This window comes from Rana temporaria, chromosome 6 (assembly GCF_905171775.1).
Source record: "Rana temporaria chromosome 6, aRanTem1.1, whole genome shotgun sequence".
Lineage (NCBI taxonomy): Eukaryota > Metazoa > Chordata > Amphibia > Anura > Ranidae > Rana > Rana temporaria.
The window spans coordinates 189,104,874-189,118,498 of NC_053494.1; the positions used below are offsets into that span (position 1 = coordinate 189,104,874).

General features: G+C 45.4%; 1 protein-coding gene across 1 annotated transcript in view; it reads right to left on the reverse strand.

The window, feature by feature from the left end:
• Nucleotides 1-1,380: 1,380 nt before the first annotated feature.
• LYPD6 (LY6/PLAUR domain containing 6) overlaps nucleotides 1,381-13,625 on the reverse strand; it is a 100,218-nt gene continuing 87,973 nt past the window's right edge. Inside the window, exons 5-6 of the mRNA XM_040358018.1 lie at nucleotides 3,544-3,674; nucleotides 1,381-1,906 (exon numbers count right to left, since the gene is read on the reverse strand). Of these exons, the coding sequence (XP_040213952.1) occupies nucleotides 1,736-1,906; nucleotides 3,544-3,674 (302 nt within the window). The 3' untranslated portion in view covers nucleotides 1,381-1,735. The remainder of the gene's footprint in view (nucleotides 1,907-3,543; nucleotides 3,675-13,625) is intronic.

Here is a 13,625-nt window from a genome sequence, read left to right on the forward strand (position 1 = left end):
AGACACACCCCTCCCTTTCCCCTTGTCAGACACCCCCCGCTCTTTCTCCCTGCCAGACATTCCCCCTCCCTTTCTCCTTGTCAGACATGCCCCCGCTTTTTCTCCCTGCCAGACATGCCCCCTTTCTCCTTGTCAGACACGCCCCTGCTCTTTCTCCCTGCCAGACATGCCCCTCTCTTTCCCCTGGTCTTGCACGCCCCCTATGTGCAATAACACAAGTCTGTCTGATGAGGGATATTAATCAGCTAGGCCAACATAGAGCACTGGAGTGTGAGAACAGGAAGTATATATCCACTAAGAGAAAAAGGATTTCCAGAAATGTACAAATGAAAACACATAACATACAGTGATCCAGGACTATAAGAGAATAAAAGCTGCGAGACGCCCGTTTGGCTTTTACATGACGTTTTATGAAGGAGGAACTAAATCCGAACAGATCTGATGAAGCCAAACTCACCACCAACAACAACATTTAGGTCATTTGTTTCCTTGGGTACTTTACAAGAGGCGTGGGCAATGTGCATTATATTATCAAACTACCAGATTTCCATTTTTAGGTCGGCTTTAAAAGCAGTGTCCACCTTTTTGAAAAATGTAATTAAAGTTTAAAACCCCTCCAGCATTTTTTGTTGTTGAATTGTTGACCTTATTGCATTCACTTAGCAGGGTTGTCCTGAGATGAAAGAGCAATCTTCATGTTGCAAGCAGACCTTTAGGGAACAAGTGCATTGGAAACAGGATTGTTCTTGCAGAACAATATTTCAGAAGTATTTAATTTCTGTTTTAAAGTGTAAAGCCTCGTACACACGATCGGATTTTCCGACAGGAATTGAGTGATGACAGGCTGTTGTCGGAAAATCCAAACATTTGTACGCTCCATTGGACAATTGTTTTCCGGCAACAAATGTGGGATAGCATGCTTTAAAATTTTCCGCCAACAAATGTGTGATGTCGGATTATCAGATCGTGTGTACACAAGTCCTTCGGGAAACAATCCAAAGTACAAACACGCATTCTCAGAAGCAATGCTAACCATAACACAACATTAGCAGAAGTTGCCCAAAGGGTGGCGCTAAAGATCTGAAAAACCATGTCGTTTCGTGTTTGCTGGCCGACAATTCTTTGCTGTTTGTATGCAATACAATATAGCTGGGAATAACAATCTATTAAGAGACTGATTGTAACCACATCCAAACCCAGTTGTAACGCAGAAAGTATTGTAAACACAATACAAATGGTGTCTACTTCCCTATATCATTAACCTTAACTGCCCACTCCTGTGCGCTGAGCAGTGCTTTATTATTAGGAAGGGCGGAGTCAAGCACTTTTTTACAATACAAATGGAGTCTAGATGCCAGTGCACAAGGATTTAGGCTCTCCTGAACTCCCCAAAAAAAAGAAAAAAAGCATGCAGCCATGGATAAGTAGCAATTTTATGGCATTCTCTCTTTTGCTGGAGTTCTCCTTAAAGGTTTTTGATTGGACATGGATCTTCACAGTAGCCAATACCAAGGACCTATTTCTATTTTGTCTTATGTGTTAGTAAAGGTTCTGCTCTCACAAAACCTCACATATAATTAATTATACTATTTATAAAAAATAGCTCTGACTAAAGAATCCACTGAATATATAAAAATAACAATATACAAAATATACAGCGTGCATTCCAAATATAAATAAATCCGATGTACACAGTACACATATGAGCCCATTCTTGCTGCCGGCCTTGACAGTTCTATGTCAGGAATAGCCAGGAAGAGTATAGAAGGCACAGGAGGAGGCCAAGGCCTTGTGTGGAATGTCTCTGGGAACCATTGAGCGGGGATGTGGTGGAGAAGATGGCGTCTGTCTCGTTCCTGGGCAGAGCCATGTTACAGATATTTCCTTCACAGCATGATGTGCATACCTGCAGGAATAAAGAGAAGTTTGTGTGCATTATAACCAGGACAAAAAAAATATATACATTTAAAAATATTTATTCTTTTAAAATTTGTAAATATGAAATAATGTATATGAAAATTATATAATCTTTTATTCAGCCAGAGGGTGGAGCTCTAGGCTCCTTTTACATGTTTTCTACTGTCTTTTTTTTTCTTTGTTGTAAATTGCCTGTTATTTACAAAGCCCAGTAACTCAAGCTGACATCTACTCATAGCTCCCAACTGTCCCTGATTTGGAGTGACTGTCCACGATTTAAGAAATGGCCCAGGAGCCGCACATCACACATGAAGCGGGGTCAAACTATCAGGGACTATTTTGATAGTTATGCATACTTAAATTCCCCCCGGGAGTTCCAGTCACGCTGTACATATGTGTTTACTTTTTCCTAAAGCAATGCATTGTGGGATTTGAAGGATTAGGAGAAACGGACTCCATTGACATTAGTAGAAATAGACTACGATACCCACAATGCATTGGCTTCCCAGAGAACATTGCACTCCCGCACAGCTTTATGGGGGAGGTTACTTAAAGGCGGGGAGGAGCTGAACTCTCTCTCTTGGGATCGGTGCTCTTCCCTCTGCAGGACAGGGCAGAGGACTACGGCTAAGTAGTTAGGCCTGAAGCCTGAGCAGGGATCTATCTGGAGACCAGCCATCCAGAAAAGACAAGACCAAGTGCCTCCAGCTCGTGCTTCCAAGGGACCGGAGAAACTCACCAGCTGACGATCGTAGCAGTGGAGAGCCGGATACCGGAGACTGTGTGTTGCGGAGCAGTGACTGATCGGCGCGTCTTCCGTGAGGGATTCAGGCGGACTGGGCCTGATCGGGTGAGAGGGCACTTGCCCAAGTTTCAATATTGCCTCAGCCTTATGACTAATAGCACTTCACATACCGGAGCCACGTGTTGCTCACTTATCTAGCTCAGAGGCCTAACATCTGAAAGTCACGCTAGCAAAATTGACTGATGCTGACTGGAGGATCGGTCCACAAACACCTGTGTTTATCATACCCCTTTGAGCCTAAATTCCCTTGGATTACAAATAAGTTAATGGTAAGTGGATAGGTCAGAGAGTAGGCCCAAAATCAAACCAGCGGCTCCTTCGGGGGTGAGCGCTACAAACACAACCCTCATGTAAAGAGTGGAATGAGCCTCAGCCTAGACTCCATCAAGGCCACACCCCTGACATGTTTCACCACGCCCACGGGCCTTAGTCATTGAAATTCCCATTTGGCAGGGCGAAACATGTCGAGGTGTGGCCTGGTAGCAGTCTAGGCTGCTTCCACTCTTTACATGAGGGTTTTATATGATGTGCGGCTCCTGGGACTTCTTTTTCCTCCTCATTGGCTTCTATGGAGCTGAGATGAGCTGTTTCCCTGCCCTCACTCCCAGTGATTGTCAGCATATAAGGACTTACAATAGCCTCTTAATTTCTTTGTATGGCTCTGTCTAAGCCATGCCCCCACAAACGCGTTTCGCTCCACCCACAGAGCTTAGTCCATGACCGTTAGGTTTGTTTGCTGTGAGACAATAGGGACTCTTTTCTTCTCTGTTTTTCTATGTTCGCAGTCAATTGAAAATGAATATATTGCCTTAAAGTCATACCTTGTGGCCATGCTTCTCACTGTCCCTGCATCCCGTGTTCAAGCAATGTTCCAGTGACACGCAGCGTTTTGTCACCGACAAACTTTCCCCCAGAGCATCCATGACATGGTAAGAGTGACAGTATCGTGTATCTGGTGAAGAAACAAAACATGAAAAATACTAATATTAAGGTCTGCAGTGAAGTTGTACAATAATTAAAGATGCATATACTCAAATATTTATCCCATGAAAATTGCTGCTGATCAAAACTTACACCAAACACAGGTTCACATCTATGCGGTACACTTTAGGTGTGTTGCACGATTGTTTTAATGCAATGCATGTAAAATACACAGGCATTAACAGGGCCTAATGTTATTTTCAGGGCACACAAACAATCCAAAATCCCTATTAAATAATAAAGAAATTAGGCTGTGTAGAGTACATAAATAACAAATACAGCCATAGCCAAACATTTGAGAATTACACAGATATAAATTTTCATGAAGTCTGCTGTTTTTGGATCTTTTTGTCAGATGTTTCTTTGCTGTACTCAGTGGTGTCACTAGAGGGGGGCAGGGGGGGCAATCCCTCCCTAGGGTATTCCTTGCCGATGCAGTGCTGGGGGCAGGGGTCAAGTCCTGGGGAAAAAGTGTGGGAACTCCCACTCAAGATCCACTCCCCCACAAAAAAAAAAAAAAATTATACGCTCATATGCATAATTACTAAACTGCATGTCTGCCGCGATTTATCGCAGGATTTAGAAAGAACTTTTCTAAATCTCGCGATAACTCGCGAAGACCTCCACAATGTCTCCTGGGAACAATGTCAAAAGCTCCCAGGAGACATTGCGGCATTGAGGACGTGACGGAATATCCGCACACTACCCGATGAATCCATATACAGGAAGCGGCCAGTAACAAAGGATTACTTGAGCCTAGTACACACGAGAGGATTTATCCGCGGAAACGGTCCTCCGGACCGTTTCCGCGGATAAATCCTCTGGCGGATTTTGATCTCATGGTTGTACTAACCATGAGATCAAAATCCCAGCGGAATTCCGTCCGCGGTGACGCGTCGCCGCGATGATGACGCGGCGACGTGCGCGACACTGTCATATAAGGACTTCCACGCATGCGTCGAATCATTATGACGCATGCGGGGGATGGATTCGGACGGATTGATCCGGTGAGTCTGTACAGACCAGCGGATCAATCCGTTGGAATGGATTCCAGCGGATCGATTTCTTAGCATGTTAAGAGATTTTGATCCGCTGTGAATCCATCCCCGGGGGAAAAAATCAGCGGAAAAATATCCGCTGGATTGTACACACCAGCTGATCTATCCGCTGAAACCGGTCCGCGGATCAATTTCAGCGGATCGATCCTCTCGTGTGTACGGGGCCTAAGGTTCGCCTGCCCCTGACAGTGACTCGAGCTGGGCATTGCCGCTTAGTGAAGGATTGGCTCGGGCGGCTCGGCTGCTCTAGTCCTGCAAAGGGAACTGCGTTCCTGCTGTGAAAAAAGTGCAGGAACTCCGTTCCCATGCGTTCCCGCAGGACTTGAGCCCTGGCTGGGGGTTAATAGTGCTTCCGCTGACATCAGTGCTGGGGGGTTAATAGTGCGTCCGCTGACAACAGTACTGGGGGTTAATAGTGCGTCCGCTGACAACAATACTGGGGGTTAATAGTCCGTCCGCTGACATCAGTGCTGGGGGGTTAATAGTGCATCCGCTGACACCAGTGCTGGGGGTTAATAGTGCGTCCGCTGACACCAAAGCTTGTCTTTTAAGTGTTATGCCGCGTACACACGATCATTTTTCGGCATGATAAAAAAACGTTGTTTTTCGGCATGTAGAAAAAACAAAGTTTTTCCAACTTCATCATTAAAACGTCGTTGCCCACACACCATCGTTTTTTAAAAATGCTCTAGCAAAGCGCGGTGACGTACAACACGTACGCCGGCACTATAAAGGGGAAGTTCCATGCGGATGACGCCACCCTTGGGGCTGCTTTAGCTGATTCCGTGTTAGTAAAAGACGATTTGCGATTTTCTGTCTGTTACAGCGTGATGAATGTGCTTACTCCATTACGAACGGTAGTTTTACCAGAACGAGCGCTCCCGTCTCATAACTTGCTTCTGAGCATGCGCGGGTTTTTAACGTCGTTTTAGCCCACACACGATCATTTTTTACAACCCGAAAAACGACATTGTTTAACCTCCCTGGCGGTATGATTCTTTCAGAAAAAACATGCTGAAAGCGGTACCATTATTTGCAAGGAAATTTGGGGTTTTATACTGTAGGCCTGTAATTTTTAGGAATAACTCACTTAAATCTGACCAAACCAGAGTTTAATAGGCATCCCGGGTATGACATTTTTTTAAAAACAAAATGATAAATTATAATATAATAAATAATTATAAATAATTATAACAAATAATAATATAATTCTAATAAAAATTATTCAATAATGTAATCAACTCAAAATCACTGAAATTTGCTCAGTTGCAGAATTGTTGCTGTCATTATTTTTTTTTTATGACGAATTTCCCCACAAATCGCTATCGCACAATTCTGCAAGTGATTATAATTTATTATCGCTGTTCTCTAGCTGATCCAAAACCATTTTTGACATAAAGGGACACTTTTGGTTGCTATGGACAATCTACAGTTTTCAGGCAGAAAGAAAGGTTTTTATTATATAAAAGAAGATGTAGGGCACTGGGCAGACCACTAGGGACAAGGGGTGTGTGTTTTTTTTACATACAGTACTGTAATCTATAAGATTACAGTATACTGTATGTATAGTGTTTGTTTTCGTTTTTGAATTTGGCGCCGATCTCCGCTCCCGTGCGTCGTAACGTCGCAGGGAACGGAGATCGGCGGCACAGGAGGACGCTGTGTGAATCGAGCGAGGTCCCGCTCGCTCACACAGCGCAGTGACATCGCTGGATCCAGGAGATGGTATGCCAGCGCGCGCTGCAGGCTCTGCATTGCTAGCCCGAGCGTGACTCGGGGTTACCGATTTCAGCCAAAAAAATCAACCCTGAGTCACGCTCGGGGATACCGCCAGGAGGGTTAAAACATTGTTAAAAAATGCAGCATGTTCGGAAAAAAAAAAAATTCGTTTTTCAGAACCCGAAAAATGATGTGAAGCCCACACACGATCATTTTAAATTACATTTTTTTAAAACAATGTTTTTTTCATGCCGAAAAATTATCGTGTGTACGCGGCATTAGGTTAGTACAATAGAAAGGTATTATTGCATACTGCATTGTATTTTGTAATGTTGTTTATATATACTATTTCGTTTTTTTCAGTTCCGTGATTTAGTGTTGAAAAAAATTAGTGCCCCCCTCCCCAGATTTGACTGTGGTATCGTATGTGCCCCCCCATATATTGTTCCTAGATTCACCACTGGGTATACTTAAGTATAATTACAAGCATTTCAGAGTCAATATTTGCAGTGTTGACCTCTTCCTTTTCAAGATCTCTGCAACTCGCCCTGGCATGCTGTCAATCGACTTCTGGGCCACATCCTGACTGATGGCAGCCCATTCTTGCATAATCAATGTTTGGAGTTTGTCAGAATTTGTGTTTTTTATTTTTTTTGATCACCCGTCTCTTGAGGATTGACCACAAATTCTTAGTGGGATTAAGGTCTGGGGAGATTATTGGCCATGAACAGAAAATGTAGATGTTTTGTTCCCCAAGCCACAGTTATCACTTTTGCCTTATGGCATTCTGGAAAAGGCATTGTTTGTCACCAAACTGTTCTTCGATAGTTGGAAGAAATTGCTCTTAGTCGAAATTGGCTGAGAAGCAACACCACACATGAATGGTCTCAGGATGCTTTACTGTTGGCATGACACAGAACTGATGGTAGCGCTCAACTTTTCTTCTCCAGACAAGGTTTTTTCCAGATGCCCCAAACAAACGGAAAGGGGATTCATCAGAGAAAATGACTTTACCCCCAGTCCTCAGAAGTCAAATCCCTGTACCTTTTGCAGAATATCAGTCTGCCTATGATGTTTTTCCTAGAGAGAAGTGGCTTCTTTGCTGCCCTTTTTGACACCAGACCATCCTCCAAAATGTAGACCATGTCTCGTCTACAAGTTGTCCAGAACACTGCAGCCAGACTGGTAACAGGTAAAAAAACTTGGGAACCAATCTCCCCAGTCTTGAGGTCCCTCCACTGGCTAGCCGTAAAGGATCGGTTGACATTCAAGACCCTCTGCCTCACCCACAAATGCACACAAGGAATCGCGCCGCAATACTTATGCGAGAAAATAAAACACTACACTCCAAATCGGGCCCTACGATCAACTTATCAGAACCTCCTCCACATCCCCAAGTCCCGCTACAAATCTAAAGGGGAACGAAGATTAGCAGTCCAAGGACCGCGGCTATGGAACGCTCTACCTACAGACATTCAGATGGAAGTGAACCATCGGGCCTTCAGAAAAAAACTTAAGACACATCTATTCTGAAGCGTGGCTGGACGACGACGTTGGATACAGCGCCTTGAGGCGATTAAGTTCGCATTTGTAGCGCTATATAAGTTACTCACTCACTCACTCAAAAGTCTTCTCCTCACTGTGGCCCAGATTCTCAAAGGAGATACGCCGTCGTATCTCTGAGTCTGAGCCATCGTATCTATGCGCCTGATTCTTAGAATCAGTTACGCATAGATTAGTATTAGATCCGACCGGCGTAAGTCTCTTACGCCGTTGGATCTTAACTGCATATTTACGCTGGCCGCTAGGGGCGTGTACGCTGATTTACGCCTAGAAATATGTAAATCAGCTAGATACGCCAATTCACGAACGTACGCCCGGCCGACGCAGTACAGATACGCCGTTTATGTTACGCTTTTCCCGGCTTTTCCCTCTGCTATATGAGGCGTAGATGCGGCGTACCAATGTTAAGTATGGACGTTGTTCCTGCGTCGAATTTTGAAAATTTTACGTCGTTTGCGTAAGCCGTTCGCGAATAGGGCTGGGCGTCATTTACGTTCACGTCGAAAGCATTGGCTTCTTGCGGGTTAATTTGGAGCATGCGCACTAAACTAAACTAACTGACTAAAAGCGTCAGTTACGTGGGGTCACATAAAATTAACAAAACACACGCCCACATCTACCACATGTGAATTAGGCGGGCTTACACCGGCCTATTTACGCTACGCCGCCGCAACTTTCGTTTGAGAATACGGCACTTGCCTGTAAAAGTTGCGGAGGCGTAACGTAAATAGGATACGTTACGCCCGCACAAAGATACGCCATTCTACGTGAATCCGGGCCTGTGTGTGCAGATGTACCCACACCTGCCTGCTGCCATTCCTGAGCATGCTCTGCACTGGTGGAGCCCCGATCCCGCAACTGAATCAACTGTACGAGACGGTCCTGGCGCTTGCTGGACTTTCATGGATCCAATTGATAAAAAAAATATTCCGGATGAAAAAAAGTTATGCATTTACCCCTTCATAATTCAGTTCTATGTTTTTTTTTTGCCATTTCTTTCAGTCTGGAGTTTTTCTTTCACATCACATACCATTTTTATACAGTAAGATAAGGTATGAGTAAATGTATTCCTGCAAAGGTTATCATCATAGCCAGGAAACCTGTGTCAGGGGAGTTAAGGCCTAACCCCACAAACAAATCTCAGTTTCAATATCGTTCAGTGATCTCAACACACCCTGAATGAAAACAACAGGAGCGTTCTACAAACTAACATACCGCCGGCATAGGTTGAGTTATTACAAGCTGTCTGACCCATCTCTCATCTCCGGTCCACCTACACAAAGGCAGCGCTCATACAGAAACAGTTATTGAGTAAGGAAAGAACAACAAGATTGTCAGAATTCTGGCAGTCCACAAACTCGATAAGTGATTAGCAAGGCAAAGATGAACATTTTCTCTGAAAATGTATGATGTAACTCACTGAACAAAGTGCGTTTACAGTGAATGACCTCACTAAGGGACACAGCTGGTTGTTGCAGTGTAGATTTTTGCCAGCACACCACGGATCTTCAAGTTGAGTCGAAACAGCATTATTAAAGTATGATCACATCACAAACAAGAGAGTACAATGTTTTGGAGTCACACAGGCATGTGATGATCATCACACGTGTGACTCTAAAACGTTTGCTTTCTCTTGCTTGTGATGTGATCGCGCTTCAATAAAAAAACATTTGGACTCAATTTGAAGATCCGATGTGTGCTGGCAAATATCTACACTGGGCTAGATTCAGCAAGAATTTACGCCGGCGTATCTATAGATACGCCGCGTAAATTCAAAGCTGCGCCGGCGTATCTTCTTTCTGTATTCAGAAAGCAAGATACGCCGAAATTAGGCTAAGATCCGACTGGCGTAAGTCTCTTATGCCGGCGTATCTTAGGGTGCATATTTACGCTGGCCGCTAGGTGGCGCTTCCATCGTAGAATATGCAAATTACCTAGATACGCCGATTCACAAACGTACGTGCGCCCGACGGAATTTTTTACGTCATTTGCGTAAGGCTTTTTCCAACGTAACGTTGCTCCTGCTTCTATGAGGCGTACGCAATGTTAAGTATGGACGTCGTTCCCGCGTCGAATTTTGAATTTTTTACGTCGTTTGCGTAAGTCGTTCGCGAATAGGGCTGGACGTAATTTACGTTCACATCGAAAGCAATGACGATTTGTGGCGGAATTTCGAGCATGCGCACTGGGATTCTTTCACGAACGGCGCATGCGGGGTCAACAATAATTTAAATAAAACACGCCTACATCATCCCCATTTGAATTAGGCGGGCTTACGCCGGCCCACATACGTTACGCCGCCGTAACTTAGAGCGCAAGTTCTTTATGAATACAGAACTTGCGCCCTAATTTATCGGAGATACGTTATGCCCACACTAAATTACGCAGGGCTATCTGAATCTAGCCCACTGTGTCATGTATAGGCCCATACACATGATCGGACTTTTCGACAACAAATGTCCGACGGACCTGTTTTATCGGACAATCCGACCATATGTATGCTCCATCGGACAATTGTTGTTGCCTTTTCAACGGACAAATGTTCAATGTGCATGCCCTCAAAGTTTTTGACAACAAATGTCCGATGGAGGATAATCCGATCGTGTGTACACAAGTCCAAAGTACAAACATGCATGCTCAGAACCAATGCTAAACATCAGCCAACAATAGCAGAAGTTGCCCAATGGGTAGCGGTAAAGAGATGAAAAACCACGTGATTTGGTGAAAGTTGGCTGAAAATGTTCTACCGTGTGTATGCAGAACAAGTTCACGGCCAACGCCCATTCAGGCCAAAATCCCAAAAAGTCAGATGGAAGTCCGATCGTGTGTATGAAGCCTCGTACACACGACTGAGAAACTCGACGGGCGAAACACATCGTTTTGCTCGTCGAGTTCCTTGTTAGGCTGTCGAGGATCTCGGCGAGCCAAATTTCTCCATTGTTGTCAAGGAAAAAGAGAACATGCTCTCTTTTTGGCTCGACGAGTTCCTCGACAGTTTCCTCGTCGAAAAGTGTACACACGACCGGTTTCCTCGGCAAAAAAAAACCTGCTGGTTTTTGCCGAGAAACTTGGTCGTGTGTACAAGGCCTGAGGCTTAAGAGCCAGCCTTCAGCTGGTGGTTGCTGCAGCACCCAGAAACTTAGGGCCAGATCCACAGCCAGCGCCGCAAATTAAGTTACTCAAAACGTATGTCATTTAATTTACGGTGCCCTAAGTTGGTGTCGTAAGTGCCGTATCCACAGCGCATTTGCGCACAAAATTGCGCTTGCGTAACTTAAATCCCGAGGCGTAAGGCGGGGTTATTGCAAGTGGGAAGGAAGTGGGCGTGCTTCATTGTAATGAGCCGTGACCCCATGCAAATGAAGGGCCGGCCGTACTGCGCATGCGCGCACGAATCTGCTTCTCACTGGGCATGTGCAGAACTTTGCTTGGCGCAATCAGTGAGATAGGTAAAAGGCCAAGCGTACTTAGTTTGAGGATCGCCCTGTGTATAAATAGCCCCAGTCAAACACACTTCCCTTGCAAAAGTATTTCCCTGTGTTCCCTTCCTAGAGCAAGTTGCTTCTGCTCTGAATGTTTGTCGGTGTTTGTTGGTGAGTTGTGTGTGATAGAGAAGTTTTGGAGGAGTATTAGATAGTAGTTGGTGTTTGTTTCTGTTAAGTGTATTTTCTGTTTGTTTTGTTCTGAGTGTTTTTTTTTTATTTTTTTTTCTGATTGTATTTTGTGTTTGTTTTTTTCTGATTGTATTTTGTGTTTGTTTTTTGCGTGTTTGTTTTTGAATTTGTAGGAGCTGTCTGCTTGTGTGTTTTGATTTTTTTGTGTGTTTCTTCTGTGAGTGTTTTTGTTTGTTTGTTGTGTGTGTATTTTTGTTTGTTTGTCCTGTGAGTTTCTTTTTGTTGCTGAGTGGTGTCTGTGATGGCACCCAAGCGCAGGAAGCTCAATTTTACTCTGGTTGAGAAGCAAATCCTTGCTAGGTCCATCGTCCTATATGGGCGATATTTACATGGGCCTGATAGCCGGAACACCTCCCCGGCCCAAAGGAAGAAGATTTTAAAGAAGATAACGGATCAGATCAATGCGGTGGGGGGGGGGGGGGAGACGAGGACCCCCGCTGGCATCCAAAAAAAGATCAATGATCTAAAGAGCGTGGTCCGTAATAAGGTGGCAAAGATCAATGCCCATACCACGGGCACTGGAGGAGGCCCAGCCTGCCCCATCCGTCTGAGTGAGGAGGAATGGGCAGTGGCCCGGTGTTTCCAGCCAGAGCAGGTGGTGGGCCTGCGTGGATATCAGACAGGTGTTCCTGTGGGGCCAGGTAAGTTTTTGGTTTTTCTATCTGGTGATTAGCATGTGTGGGTGGGGGAAGGGAAGATGTGCCAAGTGTGTGGATCCTCAAACCTGTGATTGTTTTGTGTCCTCTACAGATGACCAGGAGATTGCAGGCCCATCAGGCCAGGAGGTTGCTGGCCCATCAGGCCAGGCTGCTGCACCACCCCAAGGACAAGAGGCTGCTGAGGAGTCCCCAGGGGAGGGGAGTGGCCAAACCTCCCCTCATGAGGAGGTTGAGGGGGAGGAGGATGAGGGGGAGGAGGATGAGGGGGTGGAGGAAGAAGATCTGCAGATTGGCCGGGAAGTCCTTTTGGCCTCTGATATGATGACCTTTGAGGATACCCTTGAGGCTACACTTGAGGCTACACTTGAGGCTACCCCAGAGCCTACCCCAGAGGCTGGCAGCAGTCAGGCCACCATCAGGGGTAGCCCCTCCCACTCCTCCCCCAACAGGCCGCAACCCACAAGGGTCACTCTCTCCCCTCCTCCCAGGCCACAAGCCTCAGGGGCAGGCAGGATGGCGACCCAGGAGACCAGGGGGGTGGCCGAGCATCTGCCGGCCAGTCTGCAGAAGGACAATGCCCGGCAGACCCGCACTCTAGGTCAGATAAAAGACACTCTGACCCAGATGGAGCACAGCCTGGGTGCAATGAAGGAGTCACTCGGTGATGTGGCCACCAACTCATTGGCGGTCATCACATGTTTGTGTGACCTGCAGATGTGGTGTAAATAAACCAACAGCATTTACCCTGTGTGTTTTGGGTCATTGTCGTGCTGGAATACCCATCAACTACCTATTTTTAATGCCCTTGCTGAGGGAAGGACGTTCTCACCCAAGATTTGACGGTACATGGGCCCCGTCCATCAATAAGGGGGGGGAGTTAATGGGTTGGAAAGGGAAGTGTGCAAAGGGGAAAAAGTCAGGGAAAGGAAGTCGAGTTAAGCAGTATGCAACACACCACCCTTGATAAACAACCTCTATATTAGTATACCCCACTATAGCAAATAACCTTGTGTCTTTGTTTTCAATATACTATAATCTATATGGTTTTTATAGGTAGTGTGTTATTCGTATTCTAAGGTTTATGGGCCAGATTCACGTACAAGAGCGCCGGTGTAACGTAACCCGTTTACGATACACCGCCGCAAGTTTCCAGTTTTAGTGCCCGATCCACAAAGCACTTACCTGGAAACTTGCGGCGGTGTAATGTAAAGACGTCCGGCGCAAGGCGGGCCAATTCAAATGGGCGTGT